Below are 22,700 nucleotides of genomic sequence, written 5' to 3' on the forward strand. Positions count from 1 at the left end.
ATTTATCTATTTCCTTTTTACCAAATTCGTGGAAAAATACTTAATTGTTCGATTTCTTTTCTTTCCAGGATTGTTCGAATCAGATAGCTATACTCCGACCCATGTAACAAGCACAACAACTACTACGGCCACTCCATCCGTGAAGTCTATTCCTCTGGCAGTCGGCAGGTCCCACAGCCAGACCACCAACATGGACCCTCGCGACTTCCGCTCCTCCTGTCTCGCTCGGACGCCGTCCGGTTCACTCTTCATCCCCAGCGGTAAGGACAATCCCTCCCTCCTTCCTTACTCATCACTTATCAAAATCCTTACCTTTTTTTTCTTCTCAAATCCAACCTTATCGCCTCGTTTTCAACTCACAAGCAATAAAAAATGGGCAATCAGACAGATCGACCTACCGCAAACCTTAATCTCAGGTGTGGAACTGTCACTTTAAAATTGTCGAAGCGTGACTCAGTAAAGATGGCCCGTCGACTGCATATTGTCGGCTTAATGAGGAGGCATGCCTGTCGAAAAAAAAAGTCTCTTGAGAGATTTGTTTGATTGGGGAGAGAGAAAAAAAAATGTTTTGTAGGTGATTGTTGGATTGGTGTGTAATGACGTGAAAGTGATTGATGTGATGCAGGAAAATTGTATAGCTTTGTTTGATTTGACGTTCTCATGAAATCAACAAACATTTGTCGAATTTAAAATAAACATAGTTAGGGGCTCATTTTGAGAGAATTGCGTCATTAAAAAAGATTTATTTGAGGAAAACTCGTCTAGTTAAATATATTTTGAGAGGATTTAAATTTGTATTTATTTCTTTTTCTGTTTTTTTTTTTTTTCATAAATTTCTGGGTAAATCGTTAAAAGTAAAGAAAAAAAAACGTATTTACTTTAGTTAAATTACGGAACGTGTGCATTCAGCCGTTCGCATACATCTTTTTGAAGATAAACATTTAAGAAGTATTTAGTAGTTATTAAAAAAAAACACTATTTGTTGTAATGCATTTAAAAACAAATTCAAAAATAATCTTTTTAAGTAATTGGTTTTGCCGTATAATATCTAAACATACTTTTAGAAAAAACTCATTATTTTTAATGTTGCTTTGATAACTTATACCGAGAAAAGTAATTTGCGGAATTATTTGCTAACAATAAATACACACAGAAAGAGAGAAAGGTTAAAAAATTTGAATAAACTTGAAAATCGAATACTAGATGGCAGCACCTTGCTTAAAGCACTATAATTTAAATAACATCAAAAAGGGAAATAAATCAACATTAAACTTTTTTACCCCCTCATTTATTTAAGTACTGTTATAAAAAAAGAAACAGATGAAATTCTTGAAATAGATTGGTAATATTTTTATAGCAAGCCCGTAACTCAACAATAAAAAGAAAAAACACCGTTATCTATCATTTATTAAAAATCCTCTACTTTTTCAACATAATTTAAAATATATATCTACATATATCATTTGTCTTATAATATTCATGCGATATAAAAGAGAGAAAAAAAATATATTTCTCATAGTTTTTAAAAGAACGTTTTGAACACTAAACATAATTTTTTTAATGAAATAAATGCATAATTATTATATAAAAACTGTCTTGAATAGCTGATTTGATGAAAGAAAATTCATTGCTCAAAACAGACAAATAAATTAAAATTTAAAGCAATTAAGTTCATTTTTCAATTATTAGACTTTTTATTCCTAAATTAATGGTTTAAAAAATATAATCTTTACTTTAAAACCAGTATTTTCAAGCCAGATTTGTAAACCTTTTTATGTAACTAAAAATATTCCACGCGTTTTCGTTTAGATAATTTTTTAAAAATAGCTTATATCATTATTTTTTTTTTTCAGAATTGCTTATTTTTTTTACAAGCGTTTTCTACTAATACTAATTTCTACTAAAAATAAAATATGAAATATTTTAGATTTATCAATTGTATTGTATGTTATGTCTTTCAATTTTGTGCTTGATTAAGTGTTATTACTATTTATATTGTTACTAGAACTAGTGCTATTTAATTACTAGTGTTGTTTAATTTTATTTATTGATTCTTTGCTTTTTTTTCACCCCGTACGACGAACGGAAATTCAGATAGACTATAATAAAAGATAACAAAATTATGCTAGTTTTAGGTTTACCATCATTACAGCCTCCACATCCTGCTGTGCAAAATAAGAATAATTTAAAACTAAAATGATTTATGAGTATTAATATTCCTCAGAAAGGGCCAATATTCATTAGATTTCGGACTTACCCGGTAACTTATATAAATTTTATGCAGGACGTGGTATTTCTTTTATCAGATGAAAGGCCTAAATCCTGTAAATCAATTAACAGTGTAAAGACACTGTAAATAGATTGATCTTTATATGATGGATGCTGAATGTCTTCGTTTTCCTCTGAAAATTCGGAAGGAGTATATTATAACGAATATTTCGGGCAATCACCAAAGCGATTAGTGAATATCGATATTCACCAAAGGACTCGATTATTCTCTAAATTTCAGATTTTTCACTGTAATAAACATAAACTTTATGCAGAACGTGGTATTTCCATAATCAGTTAAACTGTCCAGTAATAACTGTAAATTAAGTAAACTTTAAATAATGCATGCCGAATGCCTTCATTTCCGCCTGAATTAAAATGCCGAAATAAAGTGATCTATAGCTAACATTTGGGTAAGCGATATGAAAATACCGATATTCTCCAGAAAATGCTATTATTCTCTTATATATACTATATTCTTAAATTAATATGTAATATAGATTTTATGCAGGATGCGTTGTGATATTTCCTTTATTAGATGAAAGGTATTAGTCCATTCAGAATGGACACTATAAATCAATTGAAATTTAGGTAAAATGATTTGTAGCAATGCATGTCGAATACCTTCATTTGCCTCAATAAGTGCGAAAATGTATGTGCATTTCCGGGATTTACCAAAGTGATAAGCCATCAATGTTCACCAGAGAATGCTTATGTTCTCCTATATTCTCATTGTAAAACATATACTATAAATTTTATGCAGGATGGTTTGTGGTATTTCCTTTATCATGGGAAAGGTATTGGACCGCCCAGAATGGACACTATAAATCAATTGATCTTTTAGTGATGCGGTGAGCATGTGTGTGATTCCCCACTGAGACTTTTTTTTTTCTTTTACAAAAATATCTCTCCGCAATCTCCGTAGGAGGAAGTTTTCTCTTCAATGATCCCCTGCTTCAGAAAATCTTTTGAATTTTACCAGTGGGAGGTTGCAGACCCTCGTTTTAAATGCTATCTGTTATAAATAGCAGAAAATCGGTTAAAAAAAGGATTTGTAAATGCACTCGTCTTCTTATAAAGCCCACCAAAGAAGTTACTTAGCGGTGACGGAGATGAAAAGATTTTAACCCGCTTTCAATTGATAGAGATTTATTGGGGTAAGAACTGGTGGGCAGAAAACCAGTTTTTAAGCTCTCTGTTCGTACAATAAGCCGGTTTAACTTTCTCATCATTTCTTATAAAATTGATAATAGCTGAATAACTAAATATATGCATTTTCAAATCTATCTATATATATTTTTGTCAGTTTTTCAACGTTTATTATGATGCGCAGTAAGTTAAGTTAAATACTTAGAAACCTGGAAGTAAATTTCTAATGCAACTAAGAAAAATTTTGAGAAAAATGACTGGGAAATCCAATTTGCAATGAGTGAAATGATATTTTATCCCTTTTATACTGATAAAGGACTGGTGTTCCTTCTCTATATATTTTTTTCTGCTGCTCTAATTCCAAGCAAAAATATATTTTATTATATTATTTAATTTTCTTTTTATTATTTTAATTTTAAAAAACAGCCTAGTGCAGGGGTAGCGAACCTTTATACACCAACGTGCCACTTTTTCTAAAAAATTGTTTAATGAGGTCCTAGACGTGCCGAAAAATAGTTTTGACTTCGTGATTATTGAGTAAATAATAATACTAAATACTATCAACTCAAAACTCTTTATTTACTACGAAAAAAAAATACATTTTGCAATGTCTCAGTTATAAGCGTAATTCAACCTAAAGTAACGGTGTAACTTCTGTTGTTGCAGATTAGATGACAAGTAACTTATATTAGGGTTATAAGATGTTAGTTTAGGCAGAACTGTTAATTTTTTTTTGCCAGTTATTTATTATTAGCGTGTTTTTTATGGTTATCAATTGCTTTCTTGGCATTAATTGTTAATTTTTTTGTGAATTTTAATTTAATTGTTAATATGCTTCATAGTGAACTTTGTGATCGGTGGTGTGCCCAAAATATTGTGTGACGTGCCATAAATGGCACGCGTGCCATCGGTTCGCCATCCCTGGCCTAGTGATTCCTAAATAAATCTGACCAGCAGAATTATATTTGTACTAAATTTTAAAATACAAGAAAGTAGTTTGAATTTTTTTCTCATTCATTTTCAAAAATATATCAATAGTTGTTTTTGAAAATTAAAAAAATTATTAATTGCTTCTCTTAGATATAATTATTTTCAAATTCGAAAAATTATTTTTTGAAAGTGAGTCGTGTTTGGAAAATTTTTAATTTAACGCAGAAAAAGACGTCTGTGTTTTATGCTGTATTTAATAACTATTAATTATTAATTCTAAATATAATATGTTTCAATTATTTTGACCTAAATTACTGCAAAATAATGAAAAAAGATAAAAGATATGTTTAATAAAAATTCCTCACTAAAAAAATAAAAATTTCAGCAATATTATTTCATCAAATCTAATCATAGTGTAAAATAAATTTTATATATTAATTTAAGATATTAAATCTTAATAGGTTCTTTTTTAAATAAAAAAAAAGCTTTTCTTAGTTTTAACTTAAACTACTGAATAAAAAATTTAATTCTTTTCATAATGTTTGTCCTTAAAGTGTTTATTCATCTTGTACATTTAAATTATATCAAATTTATTTTACATTTTGATGAGAGTTGAGAAAAGAATACTGTTGAATTTTTATTTTTTATTTATTTACATTTAGACATTATTTATCAATTTTTAATTTATAAACTAATCAGTTTTAATTATTTATTTATGCCCTCGAAACTAGAATTAAAGTAGGTGTTTACTAAAAAGTGTTCATAAACGCTATAAATTTTTGTTTGATACCATGGTAATTGTTATAATAAATACCTGTATTTTCAGAATGTAAAGTTCCTGCTTCACCTTTAAATTGCCATTTATCTAGCCAACTTTCGAAGTCTGTAAATGAAAATAAGAACAATCCAGAAAGGCAAGTAAATTATTCTAAACATTCATATATTAATGTATTCTAAACATTCAATCTGTAATATTTAAAGTTGTTTTACGAAGGTTTTGTAGTTTTATGCTGAAACGCATTTTATTTTATTTTATAACCGTCGTTGAACAGCCGACCCAATCTTGAGTTTACGACTACAGTTGCACAACTCTATAGCCTTGTAATTTTAAACCCATTTTAGAAAACAGGGGATATCCTGGATTAAATATCGGGAGAAATTTGCCTTCGTGGAGGACTTTGATGGAAATAACTCGCATTTACATTAAATGGAGAGGAAAACCACGAAAACCTTCTACAGTTAGCTTGATGGCTAAGAGACTCTAACCAATTTTCCGTCTACCATTGAGGATATTTTAATATGTCAGCATTGTGATCGGTGCCAGCCGGGAGCGGAATTCGTTTCCATCAGCCATCGCAGGGAATCGAACCCGTTCAACCTAATTATAAAGCTGGAGCTCTAAGCCATATAACGCTTTTCAGGAAATTATGTGCTCTTTTAATATCTGTCGTGAGTTTGTAACAGTTACTCATGGCTCATAATGTTTTGTCCATCTTTAACCGGAACATGTCACGTTAATTATGAAAAATTTCGTAAATTAATTAAGAAGAAAAGCCACAGTTGTGTGGAAATGAATAGCGTTTGTGATTTAATTTTTGGTCTTGGAAATGTTATGCTTGCATCGCTTGGAATCATGAAAAACTATTTATTAATTGTCATCTTGGTAGAAATCTCACGCCAAAGCGGAAAATTTTAAGAAATAATAATAACTTTTTGGATGCTTACTCTCTTTGTCCCTTTAATCACCTTACCCATTCTTCTAAGAAAATAGTATTTAAAATATGTAGTTTTTAAATTTTATAAATTTTTCTCCTTTTATGACGATTCTGTTTAGCAACATAAAATATATAGTTTAAAATTAAACTTTATCTTTGATTTTAGGCATTTAAACTGTGAATATTTATATTTTCCTTGGCGTAAGAACTTTGAAAAACACTCTCAATCTGGCACTCTTTTGTGCAAACTACATATATATTCAGTAAAAACATTTCAATAATTAAAAACTATAACAACAAGGATATTTAAAAATGATACTTATGCTTTACTATTTGTCAATTATAGATGCCACTTGAGTTACTCGTCCGGAGTTCCAGTTCCGGTATGCAACAACGTCCGGCGGTCCAGTCCGGGACACTACTCCCGTTTCCATTTCCGGAAATCTTTCTCATCCCGTTGTACATGGAAGTGTACAGCCATAGTCTGTCTATTTATATCTTTAGCCATCTTGTCAGCCCTAGCCTATTTTGTAGGTCAGTATCTTTTTCATATTAAGTACTATTAATTTATTTATGCGACTGAAAATAAATGCTTAATAATACTGGGGAACAAACTTTTGTTGCATTTATGCAAATATGTGATGTTGCCTAATTCTGGCGTGGAGATTTCAAATCTAAAATTAATTTTGCTACTTATGATACAGATTTTTTTAAATGGCATTTTTAGTCTTTTTTGCTGTAATTTACAAGTTAAAAAACATAATATATGTCAGAGGGGTCGCAAAAATATTACATGTTTATGGGTAGCTTCCTTATCATGACCTGTTCAGAAACACACAGTTTATAATAGAGAAGCCTTCCTATCGGAGTTTAATGACATTTCCGGGCATGGGTGTCCATGCAGTTTTGATTCTGATGATGTGCCCTAACTCCCCTAGAAGTTCGTCGCAACATTTACGTGATCCCCTATTATATATAACGTTTTTAAACTTGCATATTTCGACAAAAAATAGACTAAAAAATATAAGTTAAAAAATTTGTAACCCGGTGAGCGAAACCGATTGCAGTTTTGACAGCCGACTTAGTTCTGAGTTTATAACTATCAATGTACAACTCCGTAGCCTTGTAATTGAATCCAAACTCAGAAGACAAGGGAACCTTTGCGTCAGGCAAGGGTACAAATTAGCCTTCGCGGAGGACTTTTTGAGGGACCTAAAACGCATTTACGTTACATGCATAAGTAAACCACAGAAACCTTCCACGGTTAGTCCGACAGCAAGGAGATTCTAATCCATGATCCGTCCATCACTGAGGATATTTCACGTGATAACTGTGGGTGAAGTGAGCCGGGAGCAGAATTCATATCAACTAGCTATTGCTGGGATTCGAACCCGAGCCACCTTTTTCGGAACCGAACGCTCTGTCCCTTACACCGCGGCTCTTCCAGTGTAAATAAATAATGAAAATCACTCGCTAAAATTTCTGAATTACGTAACTTCAATTGGGAGGAGGTATAGTCCCCGAATCCCTCTTTCGCTGCACCCCTGAAATTTGTTTCGCAAAAAAACTTATAATAAAAGAGAGTTTAAAAACCGCTGATTACATTATTCAATAAGACAAAAATGCAACAAATTTTAAGTTTCTCGGATAATCTTGCTAAACTGCATTTAAGCGTAACACAAAGTAACTCGTAAACAACTGCTGCATTAATTTAATTGGATCAAAGAAATAGGTTGAATAATTTAAATTATAGAATTAGTTTATCACACTCTGTTAAGCAATCTGCATTTTTCTTTTCATCTGCGAATAACTTCTTCGAGACAAAACCGCAAATTAAATTTCTACAAACCATTATTAAATTACATTAATAACACACCTTCCCCAGTGAATCTGTTCTATTTATTGCAGCGTCTTAACATTAATTACTTAATAGTATTAACGAAAATCTTTCAGTGAAATTCAGCGTCTGGAGGCCATTAAAAGTTCTCCATTCGGTAACATAGAACAGTGAAAGAATAAATGAATTCATTTCACATCAATTTATATTTCATGACGAGTTAATTGGATAACTAGAAGTCCCCAGGAAAACGACCCTCTAATTTCAACTGGGCGGTAATTGGAGCTGGCTGATCGGTAACATTGCTTTTGTACCATTGTTTTCGGTCCCTTTTTATTATTGGAATTGTAGTTAACTTCAAAGACTTGAAATAATTCATCAAAAGGGAATATCGGGCTTTTAAGCCGGTAAGAGAAATCGATTTCTTGAAGAACTTTGCCGATTGTTCATGATAATGATTATTACATTAGGGTGTTGGGTAACCGGGCAATTTTCACCCTATATGTTATTAAGTATTTTGATTCAGATATATTTATTCGGTTGGTAATTATTTATTGCTGCTTTTTTTTCCATATAAAGTCTAGTTTGAGATACAATGTTTGCTCTCCTTAATGTTTGTTTTTATTTTTTAGCGCTTATGTTTCCTTATTGGCATCATGCCAGTTCTCACCCATGCCCTGTGATGGTAGATGATATGGAACAGGAAATAGGAAGAATTAATTCAGGTATTATAATTTTTGATGAGGATATACTCTCTTCTTTCGTCTTCAGCTGTTTAGATAGTTATTGACAGAACAAATTGCTGATTCTTGTAAAAGAACTCTAAAATTTATAAAGAAAAAGTATAACTGTCTTGTATCATTCAACGTGTCATGCTTTTGCTGTAACTGTTTTTATGATACTTTTTCAGTTATTTTTCCTACTCCTTAAATGTGCATACAAAATAACACTTTTTTTAGCAAATAATATGTTTTCATGACTATTGTGTAAGTTATTCATAACTGTTAAGTTTTATGTTTTAAGTTTTAACGCTAGATTAGACTTACATTGGGATTTTAATAATTAATAAAATTTAAAAATTTTCATCCAAACTTTTGCAATTACTGATTATGAACTAATTACACTAAATGGATAAAAAATGTACAATTCGCCAAAAAGACCTCCCTGATTAACTTTTGATCTAATGACCGGATTTTCATGTTCTGGGACTCAATCTTAGTGTTCCAAGGGGATGACCTAAAACATGCTAATTACTTAGTTGCAGACGATGTTTTAAATTATGAAATTAGACACAAAGACCCACTTTCTCTGAATAAACATACCTTTTTTTTGACGAATTCGAAAGTTTGACCCCAAAAATATTAGGGGGCAAAATCCCTCGATCTGAATTGTGGCAATATGGTATGCACATGCGCTTTTATTATCTTCGAATCATCATGCATAGATAAATTAAACAAACCAAAATATTTAACGACCCAACTAAACTATCAATACTAAATATTTGCCGCAACAGCTTTTCTAGCATTGACTATTTTCTTAACATTCATTTAAAGGACTGTCATCGATGTATTTTCTTTTACGTCTTTCAGCAAACATCCCAAAGAAAACACCTCCACCGAGGAGTGAAACTTTCTCTGAGCTGCAACTGGGCAAGGTCACGACATCCAAAATCGGAAGTTTCGGTTATTGGAACTACCAATTTCACCTTCGAAATCCATCTCTAGTCAAATTCAATTACACTCTCGCTCATGGTGCAAGCTTGGGTGTCTATGGAAGAAGAGACGGAGTACCCACGCACACCAGATACGACTTCTTCGAAATACTTAAACCAAGGAGCAGGAGGACTAAAAGATCAGATAAAGTAAGTCTCTGCCCTTAAGCTCGTGAGTTGCTGGAAAAACAATCAAGTTCAAAACAAGTCTAAAAATAATAATACGTTTATTTTGAGATAATATTATATATGTATATTTATGCAGTATTTTATGCAACATTTATTAATGTCAGACCTTTTTCATATAAGAGTATCATAGCAAGGTGTTCCACATTCATTATCCTTAATTTATATTTTTTTTATTTCTTATCAAAATATCAAATATATCTATATATCTTATCAAAATATATAATTCTTATCAAATACCTGGATATCTTATTTCAAACCGTAACTCATTTTTAAACTGAAAATATTAAAAAACTATATCTATGCATTTTCGAATAGATGTACGCAGCTCAAAATGTGTAAATATTACTGGGAAGCAAAAAAGGAATGTTAATATAACTGGACACAGCACAGATTGTGCTGTTTTATAAATCCAAAGTTTGAACGCCTATGTTATTCTCAAAAAAAAGTACATACCAAATCAATTTAGAAATTCGATAAATACAGATAAAAGCGAATAAACCTTTTTCCAACACGCATCGCACATTTCAGGCTATTTTTTTTCTTTCTTTTTTTACATTCTCTATTTCTTATTTAATTTACATCTAACATGTATTTATGCAGGAGAAAATACTATTTAAAACAACATTGCTTGCCATTTATTTCTTTTCTTAACGGTATAAATAAGTAGAGAAGAAATAATTTTAAAATAATGCTGTTNTCAGCATCAATTCAGAGGGCGCTGCGCGCGCCACGCACGCGCGATGGCTCTGAAACTTTATTAATTTGCATAATATCCTATAATTGACATTTGCTGCGAATTTCATTTGATTCTGATGATTCCTTCATGGTGTTGCATTTTCTGAACAGATGAAATAATTTTAAAATAATGCTGCTAATTTTTATTCCCACAGGAGAGTTTCAGTGTTGAATTTGTGCAGTTTCTGGATCGAGGGTTGTGGTATGTATCTGTCTATAATGATGGAGATCAACCAAATGACGTCATTTTCACATCAACTTTTACGGGTAAGTCCAACTTCAGCAGTGTACGAATGTTAAGCGGGTATAAAAGGACATGTATTTCACCCACTTTTCGTTGTCATGGCCACATCAATTAATTTCCTTAATCTATTTTTAGATGATTCTAGTTTACCTTGTCCTTATGATTGCCATGGTCATGGTGCTTGTGTTATGGGCAGGTGTGTCTGCAATCCGGATTATGCGGGTGATTCATGTGCATATCGTAAGTATAACCAAATTATTACTGATTCTAGAACGAGACTTCTATTCATATTATGAAACATTTCTAGTTTTCTCATGTAGTCTGATTTGTTTATTGCAAGTCCTGTTTTAACAAGATCCCACATTTAACGAGAATTTTTTTTTTTTTAATAAATGATTGGTTTAATCTTAAAAAGTATGTATGAAATTATATTATTACGATTATAATTTGGATTTAACAAGGAATGTTTCATAAACTTCTGAAAAAATATTTTGTTGAATGTGTCAATCGATTGTTCTTAGAAATTTCATTCCATTCAAAAGCATTTTAAAAAAACTTTTAGAATCATACTTTTTCAAAATTGTATTTTGATCTTCAATTTTAAATCATTACTTCAAAATAAGGCTTTTTAACCCGTAATTGTAAGTTACATTATATAAATAACTGTTCAACCAGAATAATTACCACGAAATGTTATGTTTATTAATTTATACACTGTTACGTAGAAGTCAGATATATAAAATTATTTTTTGACTTTCAGGTGTGTGTCCAGTTCTGTGTAGCGGTAGAGGACAGTATGTGAATGGTGCTTGTGTGTGTAGCTCAGGTTGGAAAGGTAAGGAATGCCAATTACGGGATGATGAATGTGAAACAGCAGACTGCAATGGCCACGGCGACTGTCTTGACGGCATGTGTAGATGCTTTCCTGGATACAAAGGGGCTCACTGTGAAGAAGGTATGAGTCATTTTAAAACTGTTTGCATCCAATTCATCTGCAAAACAGTGATATAAATTTAATAAAATGTATCCAAGATTTAAATCAAGAATAACTTTCGAAGCCCTTTCGCCAAGAAATAAAAAAAAAATTAACAAAAAAGCCATAATTTAAGTGCTTTTAATTCGAAATTAAATTATTCGTCATTAAAAAAAATGGTAATATCTTATTTAGTGAGCGTTGTTTATTAGGAAGATAACTTCAGAGTATTTGCGATTATTAAAAACCTTGTTGCAAAACTTTAAATAGGGATCTATTTACTCCTGGGCCTATTTATTGCAAGATGTGTGCAATGAATAAGTGATAATAATGTATCCCTTTAGTTTGTCTAGGTATATCAGGTTTAATCTTTCTTCGTTTATTTGTTTTAAACTACCCTAATTTACAATGATGTATTTACATTAGTGTCAAAGTATATTAGGATCATAAGCGACTATCATGCAAGCAAATATCGCGTCACAGTTTTCTCAGCGGAAATCGCCATTTTCAAAAAAACGTATTATGCCGGTTTTCTTGATGTTTAAATTTAATCTTGAACTATATTCATAAGTAGATTCATTAAAAAGAACAATAAATTGATCCCTTTAATTTTTTTAGTACAGCACATATAATCTTTCTCTCGTTAATTTCTTAAAGTTACTCTGACGATAATGCATTATACATTAATGTCAAAGCGTATAAATATCATTCAACGACCCTGATGCAAATATTAAGTTACACTTTTTTCTACGGAATTTGCCATTTTCATAAAACATCTCATGCAGGTTTTCTTGATGTTTTTATTTAATCTCGAACTGTTGTAGAAAAATACATTCATTAAAAAGAAAAATTAATTTATTCCTCTTGTTTGTCTGAGTACAGCACATATAATCTTTCTCTCGCTAATTTGTCTTAAGTTACTTTGACTGTAATGCATTTTACATTAATGTCAAAGCGTATAAGGGTCATTCAACGACACTTGTGCACATATAGCTTTAAATTTTTTTTCTGCGGAATTTGCCATTTTCAAAAGCGCACCATGCTGCTTTTTGTGATTTTTAGAACCTCGCACTGTTGTGGAAAATAGATTTATAAAAAAGAACAATTAATTTAGCCGCGTATACCAGTACTCTACATAAATACATCAGGTTAAGTCATCTGACAATAATTAATCGATCTCCTTCTTTTTTTTTTTTAGTGGATTGCCTTGATCCCGATTGTTCAGATCATGGTTTGTGTCTGGGAGGTATGTGCGTATGTCGAAAAGGATGGAAAGGTGCTGATTGCAATGAGCCTGATTCTGATGCACTCCGTTGCTTACCAGACTGTTCAGGACATGGACAGTTTGACTTGAAATATCAGAAATGCACTTGTGATGAACAATGGACTGGAGCGGATTGTTCACAAGGTAACTAAAAATAATATGTTCTACATTACATTGGACGCGAAGACTGTATCCTGCTTTGCAAACTTCAGTAAAACAATTACGCAAATTCATAACATGTAATAAAATAGAGTTAGATAAAATTGATTATTTTTACCTAAATAGTGTTTGAATTAGAACAGAATCTTAAACTAGAGTTTCAAGGCTACCCAAACTTTTTTATTTGCTTAGTTGCAAAGCAACAGCAAATTTGGACTCGAAGAAAACTTTTGTTTAAAGCTAATAAAGCTGTTCTCATTAATAAATTATTCCCACATAGTTTAATTGATATAGAAATGCGTAATAGTCAGCCAAATGTTTTTTTTTTTAATTGATGATAGTTGGAAGGAATGTGCTACAGTTTAAAGATTTTACTTTCTTATTTTTCCCTCAGAAAAATGTGATCTGGACTGTGGTGATAAAGGTCATTGCGAAGGTGGTCAATGTGTGTGTGGTGATGGATGGACAGGGCCAAAATGTAGTGAAAAGCTCTGTGATCCACGTTGTACAGAACATGGTCAGTGCAGGAATGGTACATGTCTTTGCATTCAAGGATGGAATGGAAAACATTGTACTATAGGTAGGTAAAATCACTTGTCCTTTTTTCCTAACTTCCTTTTTTCCTTCTAAATACTGTTTTAAATTATAATTACGTTATAGAACAGATTATTTTTTGGAAAAAAATAGATGTTTTATGTTTTGTTTAAAGATAAAGGATGTTTTACGTGACGATAGGGTATTTAAAAAAACTCGAAAGAAGAAATCTACACTTGTACGTAAAATTGTTTTACTTTGCACAGTTACGTATTACAGAACAATGTTAGTCCTTTACAAAAGCTGGAACAGAACATACGTAAGCTTACGTAAATGCGCAAAAAGTCTAAATGTTTATAATTGTGCAATTTGTAATATTGTTCGTTACGTTAAAGTTCTGTATTTGACATCGAGTTCTGTTTAATTTGCTTACATTCTAAAACAGATCCTAAAACCTCTGCATGATTATTACCACAAAACTTGATTTTCTTATTAGACTTTATTTTTTGAAATTTAAGATAGATTTCTTTTTCTATTAAATAATCAGCAAAGAAAAATATAAATTAAGCCATATCTAAACTTACGTCCATCAGTTTTAATGCATTTGTCATGCAAAACTTTACTGATATCAATTTCCTTTTTTGTGTGTTGATACTCATATAATTTAATATATTTAATGATTTAGTTTCCTTAAATAACATTTCAATTTTCCTCTAGATGGATGTCCCAAAAACTGCAATAATAAAGGAGAATGTCAGATGACTGATGACAATGAGTGGACTTGCCACTGTCAACACGACTGGGATGGACCCTCGTGTGCAATTCCTTTAGAAAGAAACTGCAATGATGGCAACGATAACGACAAAGGTAATACATGCAATTGCAGCTTTAAAATTTAGGAATGTATTGTAAATACAACCCTTACTCTATACTTAAGAATCCTTGTGAAAAATGAAGTAAAAAAACATACACATTAAGAGTCGCAAATTAGTACTACACATAAGAAAGCTATTGAAATATAACGAATTATTGCTGAAGAAGGTGAGGCTAAAAATATAACCTGTTTGATTACAAGGGGAAGGAGATTAAAGGTGACTTCAACTTTTCTATGTTAAACTCGGATCTGCTTAACGCTTCTAACTTTATCGGGTAAATAAGTTAGTTTTTATGTTTTTCTTCTATTTTACTTGGCAGTAATACGATAGATTTCGACAGCGTTTTCCTGATTAAATATTAATGTGTGACTCCTAATCTGCCTTTCAACTGAAAAAAAAGCACAAAAGTTTCGCGAAATATTTGCATTTAATGTTGTTTTTTCAATTGCACGGAAGTACACTTCATTGCTTCATTTTCGTCCAGGATAGGTCTGGTGTGGGTGGAACACCCTGTATTCCTGTATTAATGCTGCATCATTAGTTTACTTTATTCAGTAGCTTCATTTTAGCATAAGTATTGAGTTGTTCAGAAAGTAATTTTGATTTTTTACTAACAAAAGACTCATATTTTTTCACAGCCAACTTCACACTTAAATCATTATATATCCTGACTGCTGATATAACAAGGCTTGCTTGTGAATAAAAGTTCAACTGATTCTATACAATAGTGAAATTGAAAGGAAATACTGTAAGCGAAAAGCAGCATTTTCGGCATATTTTAATTTTTTACTGTCGGAAAAAAATAAAAAATTATCTGCGTACGGAGAAGATACGTTTGACAGTACACCAGTTCCAAAACTGATTTGCAAACTTTTGATCAGGCAATTAAGATGTACCACTACTGTTAAAGCTGTTTAGGCTCAATAAAAGCATTAATTGATGCAAACCGGCGAATAACAACTCTCGAGGTCGCTGAGAGATTAAATTTATTGAATTCTACCATTCATGTTCATTTGAAATGCCTAAAGTTTAATGTCAAAGCTTGAAAAATGGGTTCCTTATGTTCTTACGGAAAGAAATATTTGCCGTCAAGTTGACATCTATGATTTGCTTCTTAAACGTCAAAAAATTTATCCAATTTTGAAGTGCATCATCACGGGGACGAGAAATGGGGGACAATTTTTCGGTAATGTTCAATTTTTTTGACAGAAAAACCTTCACTTTAAGTGGGGACGTCAAAAGTCACCACTTGATCATTTTTTTTTTCTTGCGCGCGTCTCAAAGCGAAAAAATTTTATGAGCGTGGAATCATGCTACTACCAGAAATATGGTTAAATGTATTGGTCTAAAATAAACAATATATGATTCAATAAAGTATTTATTCAATATAAGAAAATCGTCTTTCATTAAAAGAATTATTTTCGAACAACCCAATAATTCTTCGGATCTATTTCAGATGGACTAATAGACTGCGCTGACAGTGAATGCTGCCTAGAGAAAGCTTGTGAAAACAATCCACTGTGTTTCTCAGCGGTCGATCCACTGGACATATTGCTGAGGAAGCAGCCGCCTGCTGTAACGGCTTCCTTCTTTCAACGAATGCAATTTCTGATTGAAGAAGGATCAGTTCAAAGCTATGCACATAAAAATGTTTTCAATGACAGGTAAGCAAGGCACACTATAGAATTAAAACTATTTCATTGGTTAGATATTTGATTGCATGATACAAAATTTTTGAAGTTGAGTCAATTAATGTATTTTAAATTTTTAATCTGTGCTGCCAGTATGCTTGGAATTTTATTCAATACCAGGTATGTATGATATAAACTTCAAATAATAAACTATATTGCAATTTGAAATAAAAATTTTTGCTTAAGGATCTTTGTTATTTGTCTATGTAAAAAATTAAAATAAGTCAGATTATCGATGTGGGAAAAAAAATGGACTATCGATATCTGTCCATCGATGTAAGAAACAAACAAATCAGACTATTAGTCTTTATCTATGCAATGTCTGCCGAACCCTGAATGCCTGTCTTAATCACAAAACTCTTTTTACATGGAATGTTAGTCCTGTAAATTTTACTATAAGCGAATAGTTTCGAAGAAAGTAATACTGTCTTTTCGTTGGGGTAAAATGATATAGGAAATAACATCGATTCGCAAATAAAACAAAAATATCCGTACACATGCTACCGATGGTATTTTGTTATAGTTTAATAATTCCAAAATAGCTCTCGATCTTTTTATTTTTTTTTAATACTTAAATTATATCTTGCTTTATAGGTGTATTGAAACCTATACGTATTTCCGCATCCCTTTTGTATTAAAACTCACGTATTTTGTTTTAGCGAAACTGTTATGAAATCTATAAATTTTATCTATAATTTACATTTTTTTTAGAATAGATAAGCACCATATCATTTTTCCCCGGAAAGTTCGTCAACCCATGTGGTTAGTGAGGAAAAAAACATGTTTTGAAATCTGTATTAAAATATATTAAAATCGTTTCGTGTTCTTTATTTCAAACCATATACAAAATGCATTATAACGCATTATTTTTAAAAGAAATAATTACATTCAATCAAAATTTAAAATTAACATCTGAATCATTTATTTTGTTTCCATTTTCCAGTCGTGCGTCTGTTATCCGAGGTCAGGTGATCAGCACATCAGGTAGTGGAGTAATGGGAGTAAGAGTTGGTCTTGCTGGTAGTAATCAACCAGGTTTCACTGTCACAAGAGAAGCTGGATGGTAAGTTATCTATCGAAATCTTATTTAATACCAATTTATGTTTATTGCGAACATCCAGAAAGTTATAATAATTTTAGTAAGATTTTCTTTGACCTCTTGCTCCTCGCTCCCGTGCAAATGACGGCGTGAAGTTTCGCCCTCTATTTCTCGCTCCCGTGATATTGACGGGCTGGAGTTTTCAGTAGTAACGCGCCAATAAGAATAAACTAATTAATTTCTTTTGCCCGGAAAACATTTTATTTCTCATTTTACTCGCAAGATGGCAGTACCAGGATATTTTTAAGGTAATTGTAGATAGTTAGTTTATTTTAAACTAGATATCAGCAATAATCAAATACGTAATACAAATACAAAATTGAATGTATTAAAATAAAAAGATTAAATTTTAATATGAGATCTAAAAAAGCTTTACAGATCTAATATATCACTTTGACAAAGAATTTAGCACGGAATCAGATTTTTTTTTTAATATTCCATAAGCATCCACATTTAACACTTTCAATTTTAATAAATTCCTCTTAAAAAATTTAAATGACTAGTATTTTATTTAAAAACGCTGAAAAACACCTAATTTACAATAAATGAAAAATGTAAATAACATATTCTAAATAAGGAATTTTAAAACTACGAACAACAAATTTTATTTACTTACCAAAATGTAAAATAACGTCTTCTTCAGAAATACCACTATTAATTAATCAGGCATATCTTTTAGTTCTTCTTTATTCAAAAAATTGATAGGCATAATGAATCGCGAATAAAAAATTAAGTGCAAAATAGAAGCAAGAACATAATACTTTTATTTAGACAAATTGTTCCATCATATCGTCATAGCAACCTAATATCCACATCTTTTGCTTTTTAAAATAAAACGATACAATTTCCAGCTTATAGCTAGCACACAATTAAATAATGAATGGAATCTGCTTTTAAGTCTCTATGAGCTCATATGTTGCCACTCACCAAATCATGCTTGAGCAAAAATAACTTAAGCATTGCTTTAATATCTGCCACTCAAATTCGATTTAACGCAAAGCAAGTATTTCACTCAGACATAGGTGTATTCAACTAAAGTTCAGTTTAAAAAAATTCAGTCTTTTTTGAGTAAGTGGATTAATTTATTCGTTTTAAACGAGTAAGCACTTTAACATGTGGTGTAAAATAATTTTTTTTTCTTCTTAAAACGGTTAAAATAGCCTTCTTAATTAATATTTACAACTATTATGTTTTAAAAACTCAAATTTTTTTTAATGATTGTGTTTTAATGAAAAATTTGCAATGTTTTTGATTATTGTGTTCTAATGAAAACTTTAAAATGCATTTAACTACAGTTTTAATTAAATTAAAGTATTCAATTAAAGTTTAGTTTTAAAAAATTCAATCTTTTTTTGAGTAGGGGGATTAATTTATTCGTTTTAAACAAGTAGGCACTTTTGCATGTTGTGTAAACTATTTTTTTTTCTTAAAACGGCTAAAATAGCCATTTTAATTAATATTTATAACTATTTTGTTTTAAAAACTCAAAATTTCTTAAATTATTGTATTTTAATGAAAACTTTAAAATGCATTTAACTACAGTTTTAATAAAAACCTTATTATATTTTTAATTATAGTGTTTAATGAAAATTTTATAGTTTTTATTAATAATTGTGTTTTAATGAAAACTTTAAAATGTTTTTACTTATTGAACTTTAATGAAAACATTAAGATGTCTTTAATTGTACTTCCTGTATTTTCTTTCCTGTATTCCCAATCACTGTCTACTTTTAGGTTTGATATATTGGTGAATGGTGGTGGAGCCGTGAAATTACATTTTCAGAGGGATCCGTTTAAACCCAAAGACATAACAGTTGTTGTTCCCTGGAATGAAATAATTGTCATAAACAAAGTTATTTTGAGTCTGGAGGAGGAAAAGACTCCCGAATACAAATCTCTACTTTGCCTGGATCATGATTATGACAATATGAAACCTGTTGTATTGGCTACATGGAAACATGGTTTTCAAGGGGCATGTCCAGAAAAAAGTTCAATTCTTGCAGAGCCGCAGGTTGGTGGCGAAACTTTTTTCACAGTATGCATGCTTTTTGAGTTTTTTATAATGTTTTTTTTATTTACTTATTTAAAAATAATGATGTAAATGTTCATATATCTGCCGTATTTAGTAAATCAAAAACTAAAATTAACCCTATGACAACTTTGAAACGAAAAATCGTATTCTAAAGCGTGTTTTAAAGCATTTGTATTTTTACAGTAAGAATCATCCAAAGTTGGTAATTTACATTGTTTTATTAGTACTAGTGAAGTGAATTGCTCAAAAATTATGGTTTATGGGAAAAATCTAATTCCATCTTATTCAATGAAAAATCTCACCTAATTCTATAAGAAATCTAAAAATCTAATGGTTTTAATTAAATTCGAAAATTAGCATACATTTTTGTGTAGTACCTTCCGTAAATATATGAAGTATAAAACTTTATGTGATCAGATATTACATAACGCTTTAGGATAATTACAGAGTGTTCAGTATTTCTACAAGTTCAATTTATAATGGATAAGTTGTAATAGTGAAATTTAAATAACAAAGATTTATTAAAATAAAAGTTTTAACAAAGGATTTTTAAAATGATATTAGAATATTTCCATATCGTTAAAAAAATTAATTATGAATAAGAAACTTTGTATGTTGTCAACATCTTTTTAAGTTTAATAATTAAGACAGGTTAGTTTGTACACTCTCAAAAATACCATCGCCATATTGCAGTCAGTGACCGACAAAAAGTGCTTCATTGACTTACCATAAAAATAAGAGTTATGCCTGTGAAGTTGTCATGAACATACGTATTTTTCTTGTAAAATATGTGGTCACCGACCTTAAATTTTGGCCGAATTTAGGCAAACCGTGGTACGAGACAAACTAGTGTAGTGCTGATATCTGCTGAGAGTTGCGTGTTTGTAGAGAAATGGGAATAAAGTGTCCTTTGGCACCGGCTGGGATCGAATTCGGGGCCTTCATGTCCATTGCCTGATGCTATTACTACCGTGAAAAAAGGGTGTAACTTTTTAACTGAATTAGGATGCTTTGTATAATGGTAACCATTTACGGTCAGTTCTACTGATTTTTTTGACGCTCGTTACAATTACGAGTACTAGGCTGTTTTCTCAAAGGGAGTTGTCCGCCTAATTAAGCAGCCAACTCATCGAATTTCACAGAAATTACTTTAAGTCTATTATCCATCGTAGTAATTTGAAATTCCTCTGAACTTATATAGAGAGCAGTACTTTATTAGAAATGTGTGTGTCTTTTTCAGGTTATTCAAGAAAGTTTACCTATCCCAGGCACTGATTTGCATCTTGTATACCACAGCAGTAGAACTGGTGGATATCTTTCAACGATTCAGTTGCAGTTAACTCCGGATTCTATTCCTCCAACTCTGAGACTCATACATTTGCGTATATCTATTGAAGGAATATTGTTTGAAAAGAGCTTTGAAGCGGATCCAGCTATTAAATTCACTTATGCCTGGAACAGAAGAAACGTTTATAGGCAAAAAGTTTACGGCATTGCATCTGCTACAGGTTAGTTTTGAATATTAATACATTGCATTACATTTTTAGGTGTTGTTAATAATTGCGATAAAACTTCATATTGCTGCTACCAATTGATAGTTTTTTTTAATTAGATTAAGTTTAAAGTTTTAGTTATAAACAAATATAAATACGAGATAACCTTAAATACGAGAAAATATTCTCTTCTATTGATTGGCTTAAAAACTTGTAGTCAGGTCATAAATTGTGATCAATATTTGTCAATAATTTGAAATATACATTGTGTTCTGTAGTAGTCTCCCTTAATAGTTATAGACTCCACATAAGAAATAAAGAAAAAAAACATTGCAGAAACGTTCTCTAACTCTGATTTATCACTGTTGAGGTCCTTAAGAGCAAAAGAGGGATTAAAATGATTTAAAACCTGTTTATTTGAGTATGAAGTCTGTTTTATGTTCTTAGCAAATTACGATTGGTTTTTAGTAATATTAAGCTTTATATAAATCGATGGATGTCAATTTTTCTTGGAACTATAGGCGATTTGTGCGCAATACTGACCACATCGCCTCAGTCATGTCATTGGTTATGAAATTATGAAGTAATAACCTCCATGCCCCCTATGCCCTCAACGGGCTGTTGCTAGAACGCTTTACTTTTGCTTTGTTAGTAGTACTAAACAAATAAACTGGTTTTTAGTGATTTTAACTCTTCTTTTGTGGTTTCTAATCTCAATAATCATTCATCGTCATTTAACATTTCGTTCTCGATTTTGGAATTGCATGACAAAGCTGGTTTGAATTAGATACCTTACATCTGCCCTTTGAAATATTTAAGTTGCTCAAACAAATAATATATTGAATTTTTAGAAATTATTAAAGAAAAGTTTATTATAATAAAACTTATTGAATAAAAGTCGCTTAAATAAAAATAACTAAAACCGTAAATAATCACTGAGTCATGATGACTCAGGGCTTAAGGCACTGAACTGCCATTGTAAAGAACTGGAGTTTGTCCACTTGATGTCCACTGAGCCTCAAATCGATGCATACTAGCTTTTGTCTGGGAAATAAAGGGTGAATTGTGGACAGTGCTGACCATATTGGCACAAGCCTTATTCTCCATGACTTTCACTTGCCCACAACGGACAGTTGCGAGAACGCTCTTGTTTTTAAATGAAATCTTAAAACATTTTATCGTTCTTACACATGTGTATTGCATTCTTAGTGTCTGTTGGATATGAGTACAGTTCGTGTCAACATGTCATCTGGGAAATTCAAACAACTCAAGTGAGTGGACATGACATGAGTGTTTCTGACATTGGAGGATGGAATCTAGATATTCATCACAAATACAATTTTCACGAAGGTATATTATATATTTTTGCAACTAATAAGTTGTTTATTAAATTGCCTATAATAATTTATTTTGTAAGTCTGTTTTCATGTAATTAGTATAACTCATGCAATATTAATAAAAAAAGTGTTCCAGATTTATTAGCTGATTATTTAATTTACAGTACTTTCATGAAATACCTGGAAATAGCTTAGATGGTAGTCACAATTGAGGATTATCCTTCAGCAACAAAGAAAAATTATTTTAGAAGCCTCCCCATCCAAGAAAAGAAATAAATCCGTAGATTCTTGTTTAACCAAGATAGGATGGAAATGTGTTGTCCTATGGAATAATAGACAATTGATAATCATTTTAAAGAAATTTCAGAGAAAGTTTTTTAAAATAATAATGGAAAATTATCATACAATAGGTCTTTAATAATTAATCAAAATTAGTCAATCGGAAAAAAATAATTTTGAATTTTA

General features: G+C 31.0%; 1 protein-coding gene across 5 annotated transcripts in view; it reads left to right on the forward strand.

The window, feature by feature from the left end:
- The window catches only part of LOC107436783 (teneurin-m), a 536,656-nt gene that overhangs the window by 490,153 nt on the left and 23,803 nt on the right, over positions 1–22,700 (forward strand). For 3 of the 5 annotated variants that reach the window (XM_043049130.2, XM_071180206.1, XM_071180205.1), the window contains 16 exons: positions 69–260; positions 5,174–5,261; positions 6,409–6,596; positions 8,532–8,624; positions 9,489–9,760; positions 10,690–10,801; positions 10,914–11,018; positions 11,539–11,733; positions 12,950–13,159; positions 13,569–13,754; positions 14,426–14,575; positions 16,040–16,247; positions 17,218–17,337; positions 19,108–19,384; positions 20,646–20,913; positions 22,108–22,248. In XM_043049130.2, the coding sequence (XP_042905064.1) occupies positions 69–260; positions 5,174–5,261; positions 6,409–6,596; positions 8,532–8,624; positions 9,489–9,760; positions 10,690–10,801; positions 10,914–11,018; positions 11,539–11,733; positions 12,950–13,159; positions 13,569–13,754; positions 14,426–14,575; positions 16,040–16,247; positions 17,218–17,337; positions 19,108–19,384; positions 20,646–20,913; positions 22,108–22,248 (2,805 nt within the window). Of the gene's footprint in view, positions 1–68; positions 261–5,173; positions 5,262–6,408; positions 6,597–8,531; positions 8,625–9,488; positions 9,761–10,689; positions 10,802–10,913; positions 11,019–11,538; positions 11,734–12,949; positions 13,160–13,568; positions 13,755–14,425; positions 14,576–16,039; positions 16,248–17,217; positions 17,338–19,107; positions 19,409–20,645; positions 20,914–22,107; positions 22,249–22,700 lie in introns of all 5 variants that reach the window. The other 2 variants (XM_043049142.2, XM_043049137.2) reach the window with 1 other exon arrangement.

This window comes from Parasteatoda tepidariorum, chromosome 4 (assembly GCF_043381705.1).
Source record: "Parasteatoda tepidariorum isolate YZ-2023 chromosome 4, CAS_Ptep_4.0, whole genome shotgun sequence".
NCBI lineage: Eukaryota > Metazoa > Arthropoda > Arachnida > Araneae > Theridiidae > Parasteatoda > Parasteatoda tepidariorum.